The following is a 25,479-nucleotide window of genomic DNA, read 5'->3' as shown; positions in this document are numbered from 1 at the left end:
CTGCCTTTCCTGGTGGCTGCAGAGCATCAAGCTGAGCATTCCAGGGGCGCAGCCCTCCTCTTGAATGGGGTGGAGCTAGGAACACCTAATGGCCCAGTTGTCATGTCAGCTGGATTTTAAGAATGTCAGCTTCTAGTCTGTGGGGTTTGTGGAGGCTTGTGCAGACAGTCCTATTGCTGGGTTAGGTTTTACCCTAGGTGCAAGGGCAGTCAGGAGAAAAGGGGGCTCAGGGCTTGACTTTTGCTCAGTTCTTCTGCAGTCAGCTAGGTAGAGCTTCATATACTGCCTCTACTTTCTTTGGTGTGAGTGACTAATGGGAACTTTCCTCTTTACTATCACAGCCAAAAAGTGACTGACTCCTCGTGAGAGAACGAGGACCCCTGACTCCCCCAAAAGCTGCCAGCTAATCCTTCTCAGAAATGTATGGTCATATTATATTATAAGCCACTGAGTCCATCTGTGCCTCAGGCCCTTTCTCCAATGTTTTTCCTTAACAATTTAAGTGCAAAAAAGGAAAATTGTTTGAAGCTGCTTGGCCTGGATGTTGAAAAGAAGTCAGTTCTTCACCCCTTGTTTGACTTTCTTGATCTTACAGAGACAAGGTTGGTGAGATGATATCTTTTATTGGACCAACTACTGTTGGTAGAAGAGACAAACTTTTAGGTGTGTCTAGTGAAGTAGCCATTACATACCCACACTCATCTAGAACACTGAATGTCTGTTCCAGTTCAGGAATCTGTAGGATACTTTCCCTTCCAGTTGTTCCAGTATCACCAGCTGATACTGAGCTGTTATTCAGAGTTTATGTTTACCTGGGGGTGGGAGGTTGTTATGGTCTTGGGTTAATGTGACTAACCAGCATATTTTTGCTGATTATCTAGTCTGGCTCCCTAGGAGCCTGAGCTATGTCTACAGTGCAGCTTGGAGCGAGCCTCCTAGCTCAGGGGGAGTCACTAGTGCTAGCTGTGTGAACATTGCAGCCCAGGCAGCTTGGATGCTCAAGCCCACAAACCTCCCAGAGTCTGAGCTCAGGTGGCCAATCCAAGTCTCTGCTGCATTTTTAACACACTAGCTCAAGCCCTGCATGGTTGGGAGAGCTATGGGTATTAGAGCTCTTGTGTAGCTAATGAAGACAGCTTGTTTCTTTGAATTCAGAATGCAGTAGGAAACTAAGCAGGTATGGGGGGGTAGTACAGGTGTGCACTAGAGTTTCCTGTTAAACTGCTTATGAAGTCAGCCACTGTGCTTTAGTGTCCCTCACTCTTTAGAGAGATGCTGATCATAGCTGGGCTGCATGGAACATTTACTAGCCATCATGTACTACTAGCATTCTGGTGCTCAGAGTTTCAAAGTATGTTGGCATAAGCAGGTTTAGTCCAGAAAGGCAGTTCTTCGGATTTTCTTTGTTTGCAGTAGATGGCTGTTGCAAGGGTTAGTAGTGAGAGATCTCAGCTAAACACAGAAACCATAAGCCTCAGAAAAAAGGCAGCGTGGAAACCAGCAGTGTGAATGCAGTTAAGGAAAAGAGTTTTGCACAAAGGATAATATCCTCTAACTAAAGTGTTGGTGCAAAGCACCAGGCTGTGGACTAGAGAAATAAGGGACGCAGTGGATGGAGGAAGAGGAGCGTGTTGTGTTGGCTAATATATAGTAAAATCCTAGTGAAGACAAGGTAGTTTAAGTTAAACTTGTGCTAGCAGGTCAGGGAAACACCAGATTCTAGGATTCATCTAGCTCTGCAACACATGTTAGAACTGCAGCTACCATGTCTTCATTAGGATTTTACTGCACTTAAGTTGTTGTCATAGCTACACTGGTCAGGCGGGTGGGGAAAAAAGAACACTCTGACCGACACAGCTATGCCAACAAATCCTCTAGTGCAGATTTACACCTCTACCCTGATATAACACAAATTCTGATATAAGGCGATAAAGCAGTGCTCCGGGGGGGAGGCTCCGTGCTCGGGCAGATCAAAGCAAGTTCGATATAATGCGGTTTCACCTTTAACGCGGTAAGATTTTTTGGCTCCCAAGGACAGTGTTATATCGAGGTAGAGGTGTAGTTGTGCAGAAGAGGGCTTCTGTTGATGTAGCTAACGCTATTCAGGGAGGTGCTGTTCCTATGCTGACAAACTTCTGTGGATGTAGGCTGTACCTATGCTATGGGTATGTTGACGGCTATGCTGGCATAGGTTCCATAGTGTAGACCAGGGGTTCTCAAACTTCATTACACCACGACCCCCTTCTGACAACAAAAATTATTGCACGACCCCAGGAAGGGGGACCGAAGCCTGAGCCCTGCCGACCTGAGTGGGGGAGGGCCAAAGCCCGAACCCCATAGGCAGACCGAAGCCGAAGGGCTTCGGCCCCAGGTAGGGGGCCTGTAACCTGACCACTGCTGCCCAGGCCTGAAGTCCTCAGGCTTTGGCGCTAGGAGGTGGGGCTCGGGCTTCTTCCTCAGGCCCCACCAAATCTAAGCCAGCCTGTGACCCCATTAAAATGGTGTTGCGCCCCAGTTTGGGGTCCTGACCCACAGCTTGAGAACTGCTGGTGTAGACATACCCATGGTATGTGTGTGTTACCACATGTTAACTTAGAGGGTCTGAGACTGAGAGAGGTCTTTTAAAAATATGTTAACTAACATCGTGTTGTAAAGAGCCTAGTGTAGACAGGACAAGTTATGCTCTAATGTGTTGGTTGCAGGAACCCATAAGTTGATCCCTGTTGAACACATTGTATCTTATACAGCTCCTCAGATGGGGATAGGCTCAGCAGCTCTTCTCGACCTAGGAGTGCTAAGTTCTTCAGCACAAGAGAACTGAACCAGTGGAACAGGCTTTTCCTGTCCTCAGGAGTAATTTCCTTTCCTTGTGAAGTTGGAGGACCAGCTCTGAGAATTCTAGGATGAGTGGGTGGCAGGCAAAGTCCTGGAGAAACAGGGTGATGCAAAGGGCAGGGACTCAGAAGTGCATTAGTAAAAAAGGGTGGAGATGCGGTAAACAGTAACCAAAAGCAGTGTCCTAGTTCCATGTGCTGGGTGTTACTGAGGTGGGTCTAGGTCTGTACAGCACAAGGTAATAAGTAGACACATGATGGCAAAGCTATTCTGGCTCTTTTTTGACCACTTGTAACAGCTTAGTGAAATCTGCAGGATGTTCCCAAAAGGGTTAATAAGTGAGTGCGATGCCAGGGAATACTTTTATCATGTCTGTGGAATAGATGAGGTAAGCGGCAGGGATGTGGCCAGAAAACTGAGGGAATGGAACACAGGACTCCATATTTATCAGATGACTAGGCAGAGGCCAGTACAAAAGAGGGGTCCCACCAGATACGCCTGGGGCAACATTGCAGAGAATACCAGCTCCTGGGAAGGTGGTGGAATTCCTGTCAAGGTGCTGTCCCTGGACCCTGCTCTTTCTCATCAGCATCTGGCTAGTAAGTACCCATTGAATCAAATTTCTCTTCCCTTTGCTGCTGGAAGGGAACAGCTGTGGTCAGGGAGTGTCTGACAGGCCAAACTAGCCATGTCTTATTATTAGTTACTCCCCTTTCTTCCAAGTTAGATGAGCTGCAGATTGATCTTGTAAAAGTTAATGAGGCAGTCTCCTTAGGGAGTGATGAAGGAGGGAGAGTAGCTATCTGCTTCTTATTGTGAGAGCAGGCAGGGCCTGAAAACCTAGGTACTTGTGACCCTGGTGACTAAACTTTTACTAGCCAATGGCAGACGGGCTGGGGGCCAGTAAGGTGAGTGCAGTATCCTGGAGAGAAACCCAGCCCCTAGTCATCTCCAGCTGCAAGGGAAGGGGAGAGTGCTGAAATTCTTACCAAGGTGCAGTGCTTGGTCATCTTTTTGGATCATCTTTGGCTATTGCATTCTTGTATAACTGACTCTTCACATCCTCCGTGCTGGGAGAGCAGCTCTCTTCTTTGAGCCTCCTGGCTGCTGCAGCAGTGGGACAGTGTCTCCACTCCTTTAGTCATTCCTATCCTCTGTGGTCTGGCTGCTGCAGAGGGCAGAAGAGAAATGGTATTGGCCACTGTACTCCTCCCTAGCCTCTTTTTGTTTGGTTGATCCTCTTTCATCCCTCCCCCTTTGAATAATTCCCTTGCCTGCCTCTGTTGCTGCTCACAGCATTCCCATTAGCAGCATAAAGCTGACACGATATTTGAATTTTCTTGGTGACCAGGGTACTGAACTAGATAGCTGTGAAACTGCCAGACTCATTAACTTCAACTGCTGCTTCTTAGTAAACCTGAATAGTGGCTCTGTTTCTGCAAACCATCTTGATCACGCTCTTATTAAACTTAGGTGATGCCGCCGTCCCCTCCTGGGCGGGGGAATGGATTTTCAAACCCAGAGTAAGGGAGTACAAAGGAGGACTGATAGAGGAGCTGTCCTTCCTATAGAAAGCAGGAGCACTTCTAATGGTGCCTGTACAGCAGAGCCTGATGACATGAGCATGTTGGCCACCTAAAACCATCAGATAAACTGAGGGTATTTTGGGGGGAAGGGAGATGTCAGTGTTCATCCTCACGATCTAGCTAGCAAATCATCTTCAACAACTGCATGCAGGACTGCTGAGCCTGTGAGCCCTTGTGTGAATCCATCGTTTTAGGGTTGGAAGAGAAGGGTGATGGAGGGACAGCTGTAGTGAAATTGCTCCTGCAGGGCTTATGAGCTCTGCTCCGGCCAAACATCTGTGCAGCTCTGCACCCAAGTAGAGGGATTCCCTTTCAGGGGAAATAGTTCTTACTAAATGTTGTTGAAATGGGGGGCAAAGCAGAAACGTGAAAGGAGTGTTGTGGGGGCTGATATGGGTAGCAAACACAAGTAAGGCTGACAAATGGGTGGGTAAGAGTTGAGGGCAGTAGCTGGTGAAGTGACTGGAATACCCATGGCTCTCCAGGATTGTATAGTCGCTTTACTGGCCCATGATTAAGGTTTGCATTTCTTCCAAATTAAGGCTATTTACTTAAAGAGAGGGGTTCACTTGGGAACTAAAGCAGATACTTCCTTTCATAGCAAGAAGAGAAATTGACCTGTTCAGAAGCAATTCTGCAACTAATCCTAAGAACTAAACTAACCATTGGGGGGATGGGGGGGCGGCTTAGTGATCTGTATCAACTCCATGAAGGCAAAGCAGTGCAGGCTCTTGCAGGAAGAGGGATGCTGTCCAGCAGGTCTCTTCGTGTCTTACATGTAGGAAAATAAACACAGGGTAAATACAAAGTGAGGTAAAAAGATGCAGGAACATCTGCAAAATACCACATTTAAGAGCTGACCTGTTTCAAAACTGGTTATACTTGAACACTAGCTGGGTGACTTATAACTTAACAAAGGTAGTACCCAGTATGTGTTGCAAAAAGCTGCCATTGTTTCTGAATTTTCCTGTGGCCCATCAGGCAACTTACTGACCCATGTGGAATGGCCCAGTTACAGGAGTAGCCTCAGGCTGCCATCGCTTTCCAGCCCTGTGCGACACTAATTGAAATCCATTCTGGGTAACAGCACACTGTCAAAGCTGGGAGGGCTTGAATCAGATTTACATGCATTGTTTTGGTGCATGCTTGTACCATGCCAGTCTTATGAGCTGGCAAAACTTTGCGAGCCCCTTGGAAGTTCACATACCCTGCTGGCTCTGGAGAAAAGGTAGATTTAATAGTGTGATATTGGCATGACGGGCCTCTTAACAAATGACCCATAACTTCTATTAAGTAGTGGGGATTATGCTGCATAGTGCTAACCTTGAACGGCTGACATTCTGCTCCTGAATGAATGGGCACTCCGTTCTGAGTGAGATGTCCCTTTACACTTTGGCCTAGTTCCTGTCCTGTGTGAGGACCGGGCTCTAGCTAAAGGAAAAGGTTCAGTAGGGGCATGCTGGCATTTTGTTGGTGTGCACTGGAGAGACAGTCTTGTCTGTTTTGATGAATATAATAAAGAATATATCAAAATTCAGCAACATGAGTATTTAAACTACTTATTGAAACAGCTCTTCCTGGCTGTAAATGGTTCACTCTACCAATAGCAGGCATAGCATAAGGCCTTGTTAATGCTGGGTTATTCTGCCTCAACTACACTGGTCCAGTTAATGCAGTACAGCCCTCCCTAGTGTGGATCCCCCCTGGCTATTCCTGTGTTGGGCGGGTGGATAGGAGAACTGGTATAAGGCACCTTTTTATCAGTATAATTGCACCCACGTGCGGGTTTGTACTGGTATCACTATTTCAGTAACACCCCCTCCCCGCAACTGATAATTATTCTGACCAGGCCTAAGAAGGAACAAGCTGCAGTATCCTTTCTCATTTGCACACACACTTCTGGCCATACACCAAGTCAATGTCACTTAGTGCTCCTCCCACAACCAAAGCCCTTGCAGCCTGAATTGGTATGCTCATTTCCATCTTGACCCTGCCCCACCTCTGGATCCTGGTGAGCGGGAGCTGGAAAACTCACTATATCAGTTTGAATAGGAAACTTTCCCAGTCCTGAGTCTGCAGCTTTCCCTGAATGTCATCCACTTTTGCAGAATCTAAGCTTTCCTCTTAGCGTCCCTTGTGGTTGTGGAAAAGCTCCCAAAGGTGAGCGGGAGTGTAAACAGTTCTGTCTTCCTGAGCCTGCACTGCAGCCATCCAGCTCCAGTGCCCGTGCTGCTGCTCTGTCAAAATGCAGCAAAGTGCAAACTGACCAGAGCCTTGTCCATTGGTTCTGCTGCTGTGCTTACCCCCAGGTGTAGTTGTGAAACTCGTTAAAAAAGCAAATAGGCTTTACCTTGCTGCAGCAGGGCAAACTCTGAGCAACAGAGGCCAACAGCGACAAAGAGTCCTGTGGCCCCTTGTAGACCAGGGGTCAGCAACGTTTGGCACGTGGCTCACCGGGGTAAGCACCCTGGTGGACCGGGCCAGTTTATTTACCTGCTGACACGGCAGGTTCGGCCGATCGCGGCCCCCACTGGCTGCGGTTCGCCGTCCCAGGCCAATGGGGGCGGCAGGAAGCCACGGCCAGCACATCCCGCACCACTTCTTGCCGCCCCCATTGGCCCGGGACCACGAACCACGGCGAGTGGGGGCTGCGATCGGCTGAACCTGCCGCGTCAGCAGGTAAATAAACTGTCCCGGCCCGCCAGGGTGTTTACCTTGGTGAGCCGCGTGCCAAACGTTGCCGACTCCTGTTGTAGACTAATAGACGTTTTGGAGCATAAGCTTTCGTGGGGAATAAAACGTCTGTTAGTCTATAAGGTGCCACAGGACTCTTTGTCTCTTTTTACAGATCCAGACTAACACGGGTACCCCACTGATATTAGAGGCTAACAGTAGACTGCTCACTGAGGAGAACCTGAAATCTGAGACATGGGAAGGCTGGGTTTGCAGACACCTCATGCAGCGAGTGGAAGAGATTTGGGAGGGGAGAGGATCACATAGAACAGCAGCCAGAGGTGGGAGGGAGGTATCTGTATCAGAGAGGCTACAAAATTGTCTGGGGATGGCACCCTGATAGGAATCCCAGCACTCCTAGGACAATGTGGTTTGGCTTATCATCTAGGCGCTGCTCCTGGGCTATATAGCCCCTTATTCCGATGTAATCTTGTGCAGATTAGGTGACAAACTGCACTCTCTGTGTGAGGGGTGGGTTTGAGTGGGAGATGGAGGGGGAGAGATTAGCAAAGTTAGAAGAGCAGGGTTGAAAATTCAGGGGAGGGAGGTGTAGAAGGTAACGTATGGTGGGGTCAAAAGGGGTTTAAGGTGATGGAGAGGAAGGATGGACACTGGAAATAGCAGAGGAAAAGATAGTACCAAGATGTGAAGGCAGGAAGGAAAAACATATCTAATGGCATGTGTGGGGTGGTTGGAACAGGCTGGATTTTAAAAATGCAGTAAAAAGTTGACTGCAAACAGGATACAACTGTCATCCCGCAGCAGGACTTTGGGAGAGGAGTGTGGCAATATGCACATTCACTGAGGCTACTTTCCAAGCCCTCTAGTCTTCCCTGTCTCCTTCTCTGGGCGCAAGGGATTTGTAGCCCCCATCACAATCTCTCTTGAGGCTTGCAGGGTCCGGGAAGGAGGAGGAAGCGGGACACTGGAATGTCTGTGTGGCCAGAGGAGTGCAGAAAGGAGATAAAGGTACTCCTGTCTGCACAGTCTCAGAGCATGCCTGCTTCCAAGCATCAAGCTTTAGGCATCGTTATCTCACTAACTGAAACCCCTCCCATGCACTGAACAGAGGAATCTGGAATTGTAATGTGGTGGGATCACCTTTAATAAAACCCCCTTTGCCTGTACTTGCATCAGGGTTGGGGCAGTTCCAAAGTAAATGACTCCGTATTCAACCTGAGAGAAGGCTTGAGTTAAGTCCCAAATACTATACGTATATCCGCCAGGAATACTACATGAGATTTACCTTACTGAAGGGAAAATAAGTCTCTTGTTTTGGGCTGAGGGTCCCTCAGTCAAGTCTGTAGCATGTGAGAAGAGTTCTATGTTTCCTATTTCTCCTGAAGGCTCACCTAAATCTGTTCTTTAATAGAGATGTTGCTTCCCTTCTAGGGAGTTATCTGAATATTTACTGCTCTGGTAGATGAGAAGTGCATTAAAAGTCGTACAATTTGACGGTGATGACTATTAACCTTAAGGAGAAGCTTTAGACTCCATAACTGAAGTTTCATAATCATTAACCTAATTCCTGTCCCATCAGTCAGCTTTTTGGCATCTCTGTAAATCTCTCTGCCTTTGCGTACAGTGTCCTGCTGCTATGAGCTCTGTAGGAGGTAGTGCAATGGCTATTGTCCTGTTAGTGAGATGTTGCAGGTTAGCAAGAGACATTTTTTTCTCCTTGAAGAAAAGGTAGAGGACTAAGAAACTGACAGTCAGCATGTGCTCTCCATGTCAGTTTCCCTTGTTCCTAATAAACTTGTCATGTTAGCTTGAAGCAGAAGGGATCTGTTAAGAGAGGCACCAATGGAAGTAGACTTCCTTACTTTATGGTTACTCTTGTGCTCTGTGTTCTAATTGGATTGCTAAACAGCTACTTCAGTTAATGTATAAAGAGTGCTTTATGAAACCTGATGTTGGCCAACTTTGACTAGAGAGCCCATCAAACCTAGGCTGTTTACCCCAGGCTGAAGAGAGGGCTAAATGCATGTTATGTGAGCTGGCCCACTCCTGATAAGAGGGAGTGTTTGCAGAAAGGGTATGGCCCTTTTGTGGTAGCCAGACTTCAGATTAGAGGAGTTCTCAAACTTCATTGTGCTGCGACTCTCTTCTGACAACAAAAATTACTACAAGGCCCCAAGAGGGGGGACCAAAGCCTGAGCTTGCCTGAGCCCTGCTGCCCTGGTTGGGCGGTCCAAAGCTGAAGCCCAAGGGCTTCAGTGCTGGGGAGGGAGAGCTATAACCTGAGGCCCGCCGCCCTGGGCTGAAGCCAAAGCCTGAGCCCCGCTGCCCCAGGCTGAAGCCCTTAGGCTTCGGTCCCAGGCAGTGGGGCTCAGTCTTTGGCCCCAGGCCCCAGCAAGTCTAACACCAGCCCAGGCGACCCTGTTAAAATGGGGTCCCGACTCAGTTTGAGAACCGCTGGGTTAGAGCAAGGTTTTGCATCCCTGCCCCTCCTAACTAATAGGCATTGATGGACCTATCCTTCATGAATTTATCTAGTTCTTTTTTGAACCCTGTTATAGTCTTGGCCTTCACAACATCCTCTGGCAAGGAGTTCCACAGGTTGACACTGCGTTGTGTGAAGAAATACTTCCTTTTGTTTGTTTTAAACCTGCTGCCAATTTATTTCATTTGGCAACCCCTAGTTCTTGTGTTATGAGGAGGAGTAAATAACACTTCCTTATTTACTTTCTCCACACCAGTCATGATTTTATAGACATCTCGTATCCCCCCTTAATCATCTCTTTTCCCAGCTGAAAAGTCCCAATCTTATTAATCTCTCCTCATATGACATTCATTCTGTACCCCTAATCATTTTTATTGCCCTTTTCTGAACCTTTTCCAATTCCAATATATCTTTTTAGAGATGGGGTGACTACATCTGCACACAGTATTCAAGATGTGGGCATACCGTGGATTTATAGAGGCAATATGATATTTTCTGTCTTATCTTTCCTAATGATTCCCAACATTCTGGTCACTTTTTTGACTGCCGCTGCACAGTGAGTGGATGTTTTCAGAGAACTATCCACAATGACTCCAATTACTCAGGAGGAGTGACACACATTGAGTACTACGCTTGCTCTTAGCTTATTTGGTCATGTGTATTGTTACCTAGCTGTGCACCTAGGTTACTTGGATGCTGGCCCTTGTGTTGTCCTTAGGCTTAGGAGTTAAATATGCAAATGGCTGAGTGTCCGCCATTCACCCCTGGGAGCTGATTCTATCTAAGGCAGCATTACACTCTTTTATAAATGAGAGCTTGCCTTCTGTAGTCTGTCATGAAGCTGGATAAATATAAATCCATGGGGTGAGTGTCTGACACCCCTGTTCTAACTAGTCTTCCAGGACAGCAGTTTTCCTTGTGCCATGTGCTATCCAGAAGGAACTTGTAACTGTAAAGGGGAGCTGGCCATTTGCCTATTGCCTTTCTTGCCTGTCAATTTCAGAAGTGTTTTCTTTAGGCTTTTTCCTTCCCCTGCTCTTAACTTTTCTATTGAGCTATGCTAACAGTGCAGGTGGGCTCCAGGACACCTTGTTGCATGTCTTTCATAGCTGATGCATTGGCAGTCAGTGTAAAGAACTCTCTGGGTGCATCTGATTGCTAAGCGCTCATGCCTCTGGGTTTGCCACATGATGTCAAGGAAAGGACTTTAAGACAAGCATTTGGAGTGACCTGTGTGCCCTGTAATCTTCCTTCACAATGCTGCCTGAATCACTACCAAACGGCATGGTTCTTGCACAGAGCATTATTCACGAACAGATCATCACTGAAACTGACTTATCTGAAAGATAGACACAGCGAGAGGTGGGAGTGGGAAACTGAGAAGGGGACAACTTTCTGTGCTTACTGGTGAGTGCTTTGCAATCAGTTCGCTATTCCCCATGTACCCCTGAGGCCTAAACATCTGAATATGCAAATCTGGCCGCCTTGCTTCAGTCATTCAGGGTACATCTTGTACCAAACTGACTGGCCTAATAGTGTAGTGCAGCTAAAATCTTCTGAAGTTGGAAAGTACAGTAATTGGTGACAGAGTATGGTGGCAGAACTAAGTCTGCTAGTGAGTCATCTGTGTCTGAAGTATAAAAGTGTTCACATGGGTTACCAATATCTGCCTCACTGCCCCAGGAGAACCCTGGTGCTTCAGGCCTGCAAGCTTCCTCTGAGAACATGCCCATACCGTGATGCTTTGAAATCCTTGGCTGAAAAGTGAATACAGCAAAGTGGCAGTAACTAATTCAGCTTCTGCTCCCCTGTATGGGAGCTATGGGATATAGAGAGAGCACTTTACCCACCACTGAAGCGCAGTGACCACGGGCAGATCAGTGGTTCCTTACCATCATACGTCCGTGCTCTGCAGCAGTACATGGGCAGCCAAAAATGACATAGCCCGCTGGAACGGTAGGGTATTCAGGGCAGCAAAATGGAATTACCTGAGTTGGGATCTAGTGAGGAGACAAACGGTGGCAGAAGTTGTCAGAGCAACAGTTGCAGCTTAGGGACCTCCACGGGTGGGCGAAGGGAAGAGGCCAACCTAGAGGCTGCAGAGGGGAGTTGGTGGGTCTGACATGTCACAAGAGCCCAGCAGTGGCACCTGGCCTAGTTCCTACCAGATGGAAGTATGAGGAGGTATATGATCTGGTTCTTCTGTCATCTCTTCCACTCCACCCCCACCCTCCCCAGAGATGAGCTATGCATGCTGAGTGCAGGAGTCAATGCTGGCAGCAGGCCAGAAGCTGCTCAGGGGAAGCATTGCATCTGGGTAGCATCTCACTGAGTGTAAGCAGTCTCGCCTCTGCTCCTTCACTCAACACCCACCTGTCACATCCTTGTGGGGCTCTCTCCCACTGGCCGGAATGAGGTCCCTGCCTAGACAAGGCGATGGGGGAGAAGAGCCTTGCTACTTAGTGTCTCTTGCGTGTTGGTCTCAGTGCTTGGCTCCCCAGCTTGCATCCAAGGGTTGTACAGCAGCTGGTGACTGTTCCCCCTGCTACCATACAGAACTCCCCTCCATAAGGGGAGCATCTCTTCCCTAAGGCAGTCCTTGGTGGAACAGAGGAAGCTGGGGAGCTTGGACAATCCAAATGATCCACTGTGTGGCATCTGTTTAGTGCTGCCTAATCTGGCATATGAGGTTGAGCAAGAGCAGGGATCGAGTTTACAGGGCTGGGGATGAGAACTATGTTGTGAGAGACTGGGCCCAAGCTGTCACTTCAGTCCACAGTGCTGTTAAGCATTGCATCTCCTTCAGTGCTGCTAAGCTGCTCTAGTTTGCCACAGGGTGGAGTGGGGCACTACAGAGCAGCTGGGGTACTAGCTTTGCACAGATCAGAAGTGACTTTCAGGGCAAGGAATTCCATTTCCTTCAAGTTCCCGTTCTCCCTCATTATACCCAGAGCTACAGTTAGAGAAGGAATGTATCAGATTCCTGCCACCACAATCCCAAGCAGATGGTCCTTCTCTTTCCCAGCTGCTATCGGATACTTGATCCCAACTTCCTTCCACCTAGCAACTGGCCCTTTTCTCAGTAGTTGAGCATAGCATTCCACGTGGTCCAACAAAGATGCTGCACAGAACGCTAGCAGCTTCCACAACCTTCCTTTGGAAGGACGCTGTGCAGAACATGGGGTGGTGCTCTGGTGGTGCTCTGCATCTTGGTGCACTTGAGAAACCCACACAAACGGCAGTATATTGATGCAAGAGAACATGGGGCTTTTACTGAGTCTATATTGAGAGTTGCAAAACATTTGCCACTTAGTGAATAAATGCTCTGGATGACCTGGGTTTGAGCTCAGCCTGCATTTGGGGCCCATCAGTTGTTGCTTGAAACTTGCACTGTCCAAACTGTTATCTAAAGAGAGCCAAGAAATTAGCTATCTGTGACTTGTTTGTCTACTGCTCAAGGGACATTTCAAGATTCTGATGCCATGTGATCCATTCCAAGTAATTTTGCCTGTTCCTGATTGGCTGAGACCATCTCAAGAAGGGCCAGTTCTGTAGAAAGCATTTTCACTTCCCTTCTTGGAGGTTGTGTTAGTTCCTCTCTGGCAGCAGATTATACCAGTTATTTGAAGACTGAGCCAGGGCTTTCTATTATTGGGTGCGTTTCAAAGTGATGTTGGTCTATCAAGCCCTGAATGGGTTTGGGCAGTGGCTACTTGAGACTGCTTCTCCTTGTTTCTGTGGCGGTGCTGGCGCCTATCTGGGAAATGCTTGCCCTATCTGCATGCATCCCAAAGCATGACATTCAGGGTACCATGTAAGTAGGATAGCATTGTCAGGTACTCATCCTATAATGCTAGGTGCAGAAAACAGACTGAATACCATTGGGGTATTGCCTAGTTGAGGGTGTGACTATAGGTATTCAGTAAAATGGCGTATGTGTATAAGACAGATTTAACAAGAAAACCAAGACTAGCAATGATTTTATTGAGATTTGTTTTTGCAAAATCCACGTTGAAGAACACCCATCCAGCGCTCTGAGCATAGGAATGTAGAGGTAAAGTAAAACTCCGCCAGAGCGGGAGCAGCACCTCTTCCTCCCACCCAACCATAAATCCTTTGATTCTGAGCCACGTGGCCAGCATGCGTTGTACTTTCCCACTAAACACCAGTTCAGCCCTCAACCCTTGCTCACGCAGTCTCTGCTTTGTGCCAGGAAGGTCAGCAAATTCAGGCTATTTCAGACCTTCGGGGGGCCAGAACATTCCAAAGGAAAGGAGGAGGCCTTACAGGACTACCAGCAGCTCCTGAGCAAGGGGATCAGGCTCAGGGGCCTCATTGCAGCTGTTGCAGTATGGCATGGGGGGGAGGCAAGGCAGTATCAAGTCAGTGAGTTTCCAGATATTGTATACACCTCTACCCCGATATAATGCGACCCAGTATAACATGAATTCGGATATAATGCGGTAAAGCAGCGCTCCTTGGGGCGGGGCTGCGTGCTCCAGCAGATTGAAGCAAGTTCGATATAATGCGGTTTCACCTATAACGTGGTAAGTTTTTGTTTTTTGTTGTTTTTTTTTGGCTCTCGAGGACAGCGTTCTATCTGGGTAGAGGTGTATGTGCAGAATCCTGCCTTTCCTGAGCCTTCCTCCCCCACTAATGTAGCATTCCTTGTTTTTGCCATATTGGATTCTTGAATTTCATGGACACTTGTTGAGCCTCAAACACCTGGAGGCCAGTTGTGCCTATTGATCATTCAGAAATGTGGACATCTGAATTAATGTGCAGTACTGACTGATGGAAGCCGTGCACTAAAAGTTTCAATCTCCCATTTGGCTATGGGACATGTGCCTCAGTGGGGCATAACCTGCAAGTCAATTATGTATGGCAGTGGGGAGTTCTTCTGCCCAGCCTGTTGCCACCACATTAAACATGGAGGGACTTTGCTTGTATTCTCTAGTCCTTTTTGGGGGGAGAAAACACAGAAGTACATCCAGGAAGGTGACTCTTCTGATAGCAGTATCTGGGCTCGATGGTTCCATAGAAAGTCTTCCAGCTACAGTATGTAGCTAGGATCACTTATCTGCATATCTTGTTTGTGGTAGGCTCTCTGCAGGCTCTTACAGTTAAAGAAATAAGGGCTTAGAGTAGCCCTTTGAGAACATTGCTCCCAGCTTTTACTACCTTCAACTAAAGCAAGCCATCTCTGCACTTGACTGACAGCATTTAGTTATTGGAGAGACATGGTGGGTGAAGGTAATATCTTCTATTGGACCAACTTCTGTTGGTGAAAAGGGCAAGCTTTAGAGCTCCCCACTGCTCTTCGCTGGCTCTGACTACTGACATTCCTTACATTTGCTGATATCTGCTCATTACACCTTGTGATATTAGAGTAAAACCATCTATTGTGGAACAGCTACTGTTGAATTGCTTTTTCTGTGTATCTAACAAAGGTTCCTCTGATATTTCAGTGTAGGCCACTAACTCCTATTTATTTAGCAAGGTTGGTTATAAACAGCTATAATCCTCCCTTGCCAGCATCAGGTCAGTAAGGCAGTCTAGAGTGAGCCTAGCTCCTCAGATTTCCACCTGTGATTGCTACTTGCTCTCCTAGCACTCTGAAAGATCCTGAGGTGAGAATCGTTGTCACTACGAATGATCTGTGTAGTACCAAACCACATTGGAGTCTAGGGCAAGAGGCAGCCAGTTTGCTGAGGGGAGGCTGTGTGCCCCTTCTGGAAGAGACTAAACTGATTGCCAGCTTGGCTTATCCATTGAAACTTGAAAATGTGAAAACCTGTTCAGCTCTGTCTAGAAACCAAATCCCTTCTCAGCAAGATGGCCGCCTCTGGTAGGAAGCTCAAATGCCGATCGTAATGAAAATAACCGTCTGCAAGTACAGAAGGCAGTTTGCTCCAATGAAATATGCCACTTGTCTTGTGAACGTTCATATGCTGGCTGTGCTCTTCCTTCAGACTGACTGGAAAAGACACAGAAACAAGTACATCTTGGAGTTGCAGCTCCCCGGGCTGGACCAATTCAGCACAGCCATGCCAAACTAGTTGTGTAAAATGTCTGCTCTGGAAGTTTGGAAGTTCCACTGTTGCTTCACAAAAGAGCCCAGAAGACATTTTTTCTGGCCCTGCAGATTCCCCAACAGCCCCCAGAGGTTGCAGTGAGACGGATGAGGCACTTGGAGATACTCCGACTGGGAGGTGCAAGAGGATTTTATGGGGAGCAGGAATATCTTTAAGTGCAAGTTGTTGCTGAATGCCTCTATGCCTGATCAGTGGGACGCAAATCTGTGCTGCTCACTTTTTTCACTTTTTTTTTCTTTGCAGAACTTGGCTAATGACCAAATAGAGCACATCCATTACTGGGAGTGGCAAGTGTTAACACTAACCCTGATGTCTTCCTACAGTTATTAGACTCTTGTGTAGCACCATGTGGCCATATAGAAATTCCATGATTGTAATAAGACTCCAGGATTAGTTACTCTCTGGTCCCTTGGAGCTTACCATTTAAAACCTTAAAATAATTTGCTGTGTATAGGGAGAATAGAAGACATGTTACTGTCCTAGTGACTGAATTCCTGACAGTTGTGTCATAGGGTCACGTTGGATCCTCAAACCTGTAGTGATTGGGGAAGGGTTTCAAACTCTGGCCCTTCTCCGGATTCTGCTCTGGAACTCCTTATGCTGACATCTACTTAAGCCCTGGCCACTTTTAAGTATGAGTTAATTGCTGATTGCTGACATGGTTGGCACACCAGGTGATACCATTCTATGGTAACTAATCAAGTCTTAAGTGTTTCCTCCTTGTCAGAGGCTGGCACATGGCGGCTTTCCTGCCATGCAGTGTGGACAGGAGCCCCCTAGTATGTCTGTTTGGCTGGTCCTCACCCTGCTGCCCAGAGCTGGAGGAATCCTGAGTTCATTGCCTCATCTGTTGCTTCTCTACATGCATGCTCCAGAGAGCGCCCACCTCCTTGCTGAGCAAATGTCCCAAATACTTCAGACTGAGTGCAGTGATATCACTGCTGAACTGTGACTACAGATGAACAGATGCCATTAAGAGGATGACAGGAAAGCTGCTGTGCAGGCAAGCTGACCTGCCCGTTAACAGGAGATACTGTGCCTCTAACAGCTTACAAATGCCTGGTACAAAGGACCTTAGTACCATCCTTCTAGCAGATCTAGTATAACTTTTGTTGTGGCTCACTAAAATCAGAGGGGAATTCTTAAAATCACTGTCTTCACTTAAATGAAAAGTCCCATGTGTAGCTAAGTAGGAGGGAATCTCTCTTTGGTCTTGGCCTTTCATGGGCGGCTATGAGGGGAAGGGAACAGGGAGAGTCAGCCGGAGTTTTAACACCATGGTGCATGCTTAGCAACCAGTCTGAACACTCCATTAATTCAGACAACTTTCATGTCTCATGCCATGGCGTTGATACTTAAATTTCACTGTATTGAAAACTTTATTGTGGCAAACACTTGGTGGAGCACAGCTATTCCCAGCTATGGTAGGGGGTTCATGCCTTGCCGCATGCCATCTAGGTAGGAAATACAGTTACATAGTCATGTAAGTAGTTGATGGACTTTGTGCCCCTGTTTAGATTAGACCGCGTTCCTACCTGGATTCGCAATTGGCACCTTTCCTGTAGATAATTTCCACAATAATTCTGTCCAGAATACACAATTGGTATAGCAGTCAGAAGCCCAGTAAGATATGGGGTATGCAGAAATATTTGTCTTCTGGTGCCGAGGCAGTCTCGCTGTGACAGTATAGGGGTTGCTAGCAAATGTGATTTTCTGAGCCCAGATACAGTGCATATCACTGTAGAAAGAAACACTGTCTTCAGTGCATCTCAGACTCTGGGCTCAGTGTGTTAAACTGTAGAAAGAACAGTGCTTATCTGAAGATGACTTATCTCACAGATATGATTTCAGATTTACAGGAATAGCTTGGCCATGACGCGTTACAGATATGTAATCGCTCTGAGACAGGAAAGCTGCTTTCCTGTGGTAAGCTATTGCTGATGCAGGTGAGAGTTCTGAGAACTTTTGTCATCAGGGTCTTATTACCACTGTAACAGCCACAGCTCTCCAGCCACCATCGGATGACTCTTAATGCACGTTCCTTTGAGCTGGTGTCTTACTGGATTTCTAGTTTCCTAGGTCCACTTAGTATTAAGTTACAGAAGCTGATGGTCCTGTCTCTCAAAAGCATTCATGGATCCCAGTTTGAGTAAGTGAAACTACTTCAGAGCAAAGAAAATCCTTCTGAACCCAGAATGTTAAAACTTAGTGCATTTGGGTTGGCTGTTGATCTTCCATGCCTTCCTTTTTAATGAAAAATAATTTGGCTGCTTTTACTCACTTACCCAGCAGATGGCAGCAGAATGCTCGGCATAAACTACTGAGTGGACCTGAATAGACATGATAGTGTTGAAAAGAGATGGCTCAGTAAACTGGAAAATGGCAATTGAATAACTGAGCTGTCTGTCTTTCCGTGCCAGCTTCAAGCTCAGATTGTGCCATGCCTTTCTAATAGCAAATCGTGAGCCTGCTATCTTACATGATTCTGCAGGAACGGCTTAACAGTGAAATGGCCTTCACTATGTGAATGGTAGTGAAGCATGTCAAATCAGAGGAAAGCACTTAGCATGCTTTCACATGAACAGGGAAGGCAGAATTCATTAAAGTGCTCGGTATAAAGCAGAGTATTATTGCTAATCAAACTCTGGCTTGAGCAGAGCAATTCAATGTGCCTTCTTCCTCCTCTTCGGATGCCTTTGCTCTTGTATTGCTAACTGCAGTAGCAGACTACAAGGATCTCTGAAGCCAGCTGTGCCATTATGGCCAAAGATGGTGGGAAGATACCCACTGTCTCATATGTTCTAGTCTATTTTGAATGTGGCCACGAGTGGCTCATTGCAACAGGATTCCTTGCTGCAATGTTGAGATAGGATTTACAGGTGGCACGGTAGTTTGGCACTGTACTGTAGTTTCCCCTATACCCTTAACCATGGGTTGTCCAAACAATCTGTCACGCTAGCGTGAACTTGGACGGGCGATCCAGCACGCAGCAATGGCTCCTGTCTCAGGGAAGCCTGCAAGATGTGGGATTGCCTGATCTGCTTGCTGCCCTAGCTTATGTGAGGGAATGGTAGTAGGCAGTGGGCAAGCCGTGCCAGTATGTATGTATAACAGATCTTTGTCTAAAGCTAGAATAGGAACAATGGCATGCTTTAAGATAGTGTGTGAAATTCTAGGCAAGGGGGGGCTTGAGGAACAATGGGTTGATGGGGAAAGAACAATGAAGTTACAATGTGAAGGCAGATCTCCGCCATACGCTCAAGAAGATCTATCAGTGATGGATGATCTCGTACCGGGCCAGGAGCACACTTATGGAACCTAAGTGCTCTCTCCATATTTTGTTCTACACCAGGGCACTTTTCTGCATCAGCCTACTATCTGTTCCCATCGCTGTTCAGTGGAGGAGAGGGAGAGAGACTTGTGTGAAATCTCCAGGACTCTGCTGTTAGAAAGGAGTGCACAAAGTGTATGGACCTGCACATGGCAAAAAACCTTTCCCCCTGTTGGAGCAGGACTATTCTTATTTCATGCCACAAATAAATTGTCTTCAACTAATAGTGTGAACTAGGGAGATTAACAGTCTCCAGGTGTCTCAGGGTGCTTTTAGAGGAGATATCTATACCTTTTCTAAAGGTAGCATTCACTAGAGTGAGCTCCTACCCAAGACTGGAAGAGCGGGTTTTCATTCTCATCAGCCTTTCTCTTAAAGAACCAGCTGGGAATTTTAGACCATTGTGTCTCCTGCAAGGTTCATGCCATTCAGTGAGGTAGCTAATTGCTTGAAAGAGTGGTATGAAGTACTCTGTGGCTGCAGTGACCTGGAAGTCAAAGCTGCACTTGAAGATCTGTCGCTCACGTTCCCTTCGGGGAATAACTTGTATGCAAGTGACTCTTCAAGGCTGTTTGATTCTGTGTGGGGCGGTTATGGATATTTAAAACCAATTAGTCCTCTAAGTTTGGGGACTTGCTTAAACTTATGCTGTTGGGTCAAACTTGGCCCAAAATGTAGGTCTTGGAAAACACCAAGGACACTTGTACATTCAAAGGCTAATGGAAAGTATGCTTTTTTTTTAAAACCTTCCCCTGTATGTTTGTAGCTCAGCACTTTGGAGGACTATGCTAGTGCTTGAGACACTGAAGAGAAAGCTGATGGGAAAATGACATGCCTACTTTCCCTCCCAAACTGAATTGCAAAAACCAATCTGGCTCTTAAACTGTTCTTGCTTGGCAAAGTCAGTAGTAACACTAATTATAGTTAAAATAAGGGATGTTCAGATTTTCTGGTAGTCCACTTGTTTAGATGCTGCATGCATCTCCTGTTTGTCCCCAGGCAATTACTAATGGGTCAGTTTAAAAAAGAACAGGGGGATGGCGGTTACAGAAAAGAGGAGCCCCTTGTACTTAGCACTAACCCATAGGAGTTTGAATCTCACGATACTTGGTATCTGTCTTCAAGCCCCAGCTCCTGGATTCCTGTGATTACATGAGAATCTCATTTTCATTTAAAAGTAAATTTTCAGCCCTTGTGGCTAGAGAAGTTCAAAGTAAACCCCAGAGAGCTCAACCCAGAAGACCAAATAAAAAGGAATCCCAACCCCATTTAAAGCCAATCTGTGATTCTTTCTGTTTCATGATTTTTTTTTTAATGCTTGGAGTTAGCAATGCTGAACTAGCAGACATGCTCGCACAGTCTAGTAGATGCTTCGCAATCTCATACCTATTTGTTTAAAACTAGTTATCTTAAAATGGCTTCTATGGTTGTGTGCAATGTGAGGGGGGCTTGTAGTTACTCTGCAAACTGTTCTTTCCTGAGTCACTTTCACTTCAGACTTTTGTATAAAAACTGAAATGGAAAGAGCCCCTCCTACACCCCAAACCCCTCATCCCTAGCTCCGTTGGATCGTGGGCAGCAACAGTTTTCTTCAACTTGGTTGCTAGGAAAAAAGTTTGAAAACCACAGTCCTAGGGTATTGTTCATACCAAAGACATTCTTGTATTCTCCCCACCCTAAGCAATATGTGCTGTCTTAATTTCTGTGATTAACCCCATTTTTTTCCCTTCCTCAGCAATGGCACCAGCATGATTTCGTTGATCATTCCCCCCAAAGACCAGATTTCACGAGTGGCAAAAATGTTAGCGGATGAGTTTGGTACCGCGTCAAACATAAAGTCTCGAGTGAATCGCCTTTCAGTACTGGGAGCCATTACATCTGTACAGCAAAGACTCAAACTCTATAACAAAGGTAACACAATGGCCTGTATGGGACTCCTGCTTGCTAAATATTTTCCCAAGGCAAACTGTCCTTACTACGATATTTGCTTGGGCTGTTGCAGCAGGCTGGCCAAGGCAGACCATAAGTTGCTGTTAAAGCATGTTGTCTATTGCTGCCTCTCACCATCCTTCTGCTGCTTTGCACTAGTAAATTTCCCCTCTGCTATCAAGATGTTTAAAGCAAGTCACCCTTTGGGTGGGGGGGAGGGAAAGGGGTGTGGCTCCTCCAATCCACTGCTTTGAAACCCTAGGCCCTTTTGTAAACCTATGCAATCTCCAGTGTGTTGGTACAATGGCCAGCACAGTGGAGCCCAGTCCTCATGCGAGGACCTCTGAGCACTGTCATGAGTGGGCTCCTGGTTGCCTTTCTTTGGCTGTCTTTGTGGGCTCAGTTCTGAAACTTGAACAGTTTTAAAAGGGTGTGGATTCTTCAATGTTAAATCCATACTTCCCTGCTTAATTTGGCCTTGGTTTATCTTTTAGCCCCTCTGTGTATGCAGTGTGACACGGATGTGCAAATCTGGGGCGGAAATAAAGCCTGCCATCAAGGTGTACCCTCGACGGGTCTAATTGTGCAGCTCTTATTTCAAGCAAGTAGTCTTACTCCAATAGGACTGTGCACACAAATAAGAGCTGCAGGATCAGGCCAGCTGTAGGAGAGCTGCCATGTAGGAATTGATAGTCTTTATGGAGTGATGCTGTTTAACTCTCTTCCACACCATAAATATTTGCCTTCTAGCTGGTTTAAGAGCTGGGTACATGTTCTTAACTTAGTCCCAGGGAAGTCTTTGTCATCATAATGCATTGAGTTGCCAATAAATAAGTCCTGTTGGCAAGCTTACTCCTTTTAGCTAGCTTTTAGAAATGCATTTGTGCATTGCTCCCCGTGTAGCTATGATGAGAACACACAAATTAGTCCTTTGGGTTTCTTGAAGGAACAAGTGAGGTGGGGGGTGGGTAGTGGGCTGGCGGGGAGGGGAACTCCTGTAGTAGTGTGGGGAAATTTGAAATTAAATCCTTATGTCCTCAGATCTTGGAAATCCTGGTGTTCTTAGTAAGCAATACTGAATGTAATATTTGGTGATCTAAAACTATGGTACTTCATGTGTCCTTTACAGTACCTCCAAATGGTCTGGTTGTTTACTGTGGAACAATTGTGACAGAAGAAGGAAAAGAAAAGAAAGTGAACATTGACTTTGAGCCTTTCAAACCAATCAATACATCGTTGTATTTATGCGACAACAAATTCCATACGGAGGTAGGAGAGATCCTGTACTGCTCACAGGTCTTGCTGTAGCCAAAGCATGGTGATGCATTTCAAACAGCTGTGCTAGACTTACTAAATAATTCATATCATACTTGTATCCAGACTCCCTAGAGCAGTAGATCTTAACAGAGGAAACCAGCCTCTTTGTGTAAATGCTGTGGGGTGACTTATAACTGGATTGTGTTCAGAAATGCATGATATTTGCTGATTGGGGTTTTGTCTTGGAGAGATCCAGAGTTCTTGTGTCCTCACTCTGCTGCAGCTAAACTTAATAACCGAAGTGGATAACTTGGCTGAATTTGTATAACCCACAGGCTTTTCTTTGGAGTTGGTGGCAGGCCTTATCTAGCATCAGAGTGCTGTGACCTCAGAGTATTGGTTGATCACAGGATGACTGAGCTGCCAATGTGATCTGGCTGTTAAAACAGCTAATGCGGTCTTGGGATGCATCAGGCGAGGTATTTCCAGTAGAGATAAGGAGGTGTTAGTGCGTTATACAAGGCACTGGTGAGACCTCATCTGGAATACTGTGTGCAGTTCTGGTCTCCCATGTTTAAGAAGGATGAATTCAAACGAACAGGTTCAGAGAAGGGCTACTAGGATGATCCGAGGAATGAAAAACCTGTCTATGAAAGGAGACTCAAAGAGCTTGGCTTGTTTAGCCTAACCAAAATAAGGCTATGGGGAGATATGATTGCCCTCTATAAATATATCAGAGGAATAAATACCAGGGAGGGAGAGGAATTATTTAAGCTCAGTTCCAATGTGGACACAAGAACAAATGATATAAACTGGCTATCAGGAAGTTTAGACTTGAAATTAGACAAAGGTTTCTAACTATCAGAGGAGTGAAGTTCTGGAACAGCCTTCCAAGGGGAGTAGCGGGGGTAAAAGACACATCTGGCTTCAAGACTAAGCTTGATAAGTTTATGGAGGGGACGGTATAATGGGATAGCCTAATTTTGGCAATTAATTGGTCTTTGACTACTAGCGGTAAATATGCCCAATGGCTTGTGATGGGATGTTAGATGGGGTGGGATCTGAGTTACGACAGAGAATTCCTTCCTGGGTGTCTGGCTGGTGAGTCTTGCCCACATACTCAGGGTTTAGCTGATCGCCATATTTGGGGTCGGAAAGGAATTTTCCTCCAAGGCAGATTGGCAGAAGCCCTGGGGGGTTTCGCCTTCCTCTGCAGCGTGGGGCACGAGTCACTTGCTGGAAGATTCTCTGCACCTTGAAGTCTTTAAACCATGATTTGAGGACTTCAATGGCTCAGACACAGGTTTGATACAGGAGTGGGTGGGTGAGATTCTGTGGCCTGCATTGTGCAGAAGGTCAGACTACATGATCATAATGGTCCTTTCTGACCTTAAAGTCTATAAAGTCATTCTGAGCCATGCTTGAAGTGAGGTTTAGTAAAGAGTCAAGATACATCTGTGCTAATGTCACTAGTTCTCATACATGTCTTGCTGGAGGAAATGGAGCAGCATGTTGGGTGAGGATTACCACGCACTCGGGGCCGAGCCATTCAGGTTTATTAATTCAAACCTTTGTTTGAACCGAAAGCATGGCTTTGTATTTACAGTTACTATAAAAGCAATGAATGACAGATATCTAGAAAAAGGTATCAATCAGTTACCTTCTCCTGAGGAATAGGCAGGTCACAATGGATTATTCTTCAAGGGTCCCTCTATCCCCTAACGGTTCAGCATATTTATACCTTTCCACATTATCTGACCATCCAATCAACATTAAACATTCTTACATAACCCATACGGTATGCATGAGCAGGCTTCAGTTTACATCACTCTTGCTGTCCATGCAATTTTCATGTCTCTCTCCCAATCGGTTTACTTACTCGCATCATACCATTCAGTGCAGGGACTTTCCTGTTTTTCCCAATACAGGGACTTTTTGTCTGTAACTTTTGTTTCGTTGTACTGATTAACTTCCTCTTATCTATGGCTTTCAAGACACTACAAAGCATCACCTTTATCCTACATAGCAGCTGTAATCATGACTTAAACAGCTTCATAAGGATGAATTTAGCAAGCAACACTCAAGTCAAGCAAAGACCAGGCTGAAGCCAGTTAGCTTAGCATAAGTATTACCCTGGCCTGTCTAAATTCATTACACTTCTAGCAAGCACCACTCTATCCTCTGACAGCAGAGGGTTAATTACTACTCAGGCAACTGCCCTAATGAGTTGCATCAATGACTTAGGAGGCAGATTGCAGCCACCCTTCTGAAAACAGTGCTGGGAGTCCCTTCTACCTGGACTAGGAGGGAGCATGGCATGCTGGAACTTATAGTCCTTCCTGGCTGTTTTCACTTTGCACAGGCCTTCAAGTTCATGGTACAGTTCTGGCTGCACTTTGCACTTGTGAATTGAACATGCAGCTTTCTGAGGTATACTTACCTGGCATCTAAAATGAGATCATGCGTCTGAAGTAGGAAGTCCAGTATTTGGGGGCATGTACGTATCAGCGACTGGAGTCTCACCGCAGCTCTCCCACTCAGTGTTCACACTTCCGAATGGTGATAAGGTCCATTGCCAGCCTCATAGTGGATTATAAACTCTGTGGGGTGGGAACTGTCTTTTTATTCTGTTTGTACAAGATGTGAGAGATCTTTCCCACCCCTCCTTTTGGGGATATACTCCTGGGAGGACTCCCAAACACCCCTTTGGCTTGCCAGGAATTGCTGGCACTGGCAGCAGTCCCCCTGCCTAGGTGGTACACCAGCCTACAGTCCAGGAGAGGCAGTGCTGCTAGAAGCTCCAACTCTCACTCATCTGGGGCAGAGACCATATGGAAGAAGGGGAGGGAAACCACAAAAAAGAATAAAAAGCAAACCCAGGGAAATGGGAAAGACCAGGAATACAAAGGCATGAGACATGGCAACTGCTCCAGCATATTGTGTGGGGACCCGGAGGTTTGAGACCGGAACAGTAGTCTGCAATCTGTCTCAGACATCGGGGGCTCCAGCAAAATTAGAACCTTTGGCTTCAAGTGGGCTAAACCCCTTCTGAAAAATGTAGCTGCAGCCCAGCAAATAACTTCCTAGCTGGCGTTGCATTGGTCAGCAAGAGAATGTCATTTACTTTGGAAAATTGTAATGGATACAGTGACATGATAATAGCACCTTGTTCCTTGGCCTGCCTGTTTCGCCTGTCTCCACTGAGTAGTGCTTAGTTCCAGTTTTCCTAGCTCTGCTTGTGGTGCAGAATCCGTATATCTCTGAAAGAGC

The 25,479-nt window shown here is 46.4% G+C and overlaps 1 protein-coding gene across 1 annotated transcript in view; it reads left to right on the top strand.

The window, feature by feature from the left end:
* Positions 1 to 25,479, top strand: part of ETF1 (eukaryotic translation termination factor 1) — a 39,156-nt gene that overhangs the window by 2,080 nt on the left and 11,597 nt on the right. Inside the window, exons 3-4 of the mRNA XM_034778834.1 lie at positions 20,759 to 20,934; positions 22,082 to 22,221. Coding sequence (XP_034634725.1) covers positions 20,759 to 20,934; positions 22,082 to 22,221 — 316 coding nt within the window. The remainder of the gene's footprint in view (positions 1 to 20,758; positions 20,935 to 22,081; positions 22,222 to 25,479) is intronic.

This window comes from Trachemys scripta, chromosome 8 (assembly GCF_013100865.1).
Source record: "Trachemys scripta elegans isolate TJP31775 chromosome 8, CAS_Tse_1.0, whole genome shotgun sequence".
Lineage (NCBI taxonomy): Eukaryota > Metazoa > Chordata > Testudines > Emydidae > Trachemys > Trachemys scripta.
The sequence above is the reverse complement of the archived record's forward strand: the minus strand, read 5'-3'. Positions and strand labels throughout refer to the sequence as shown.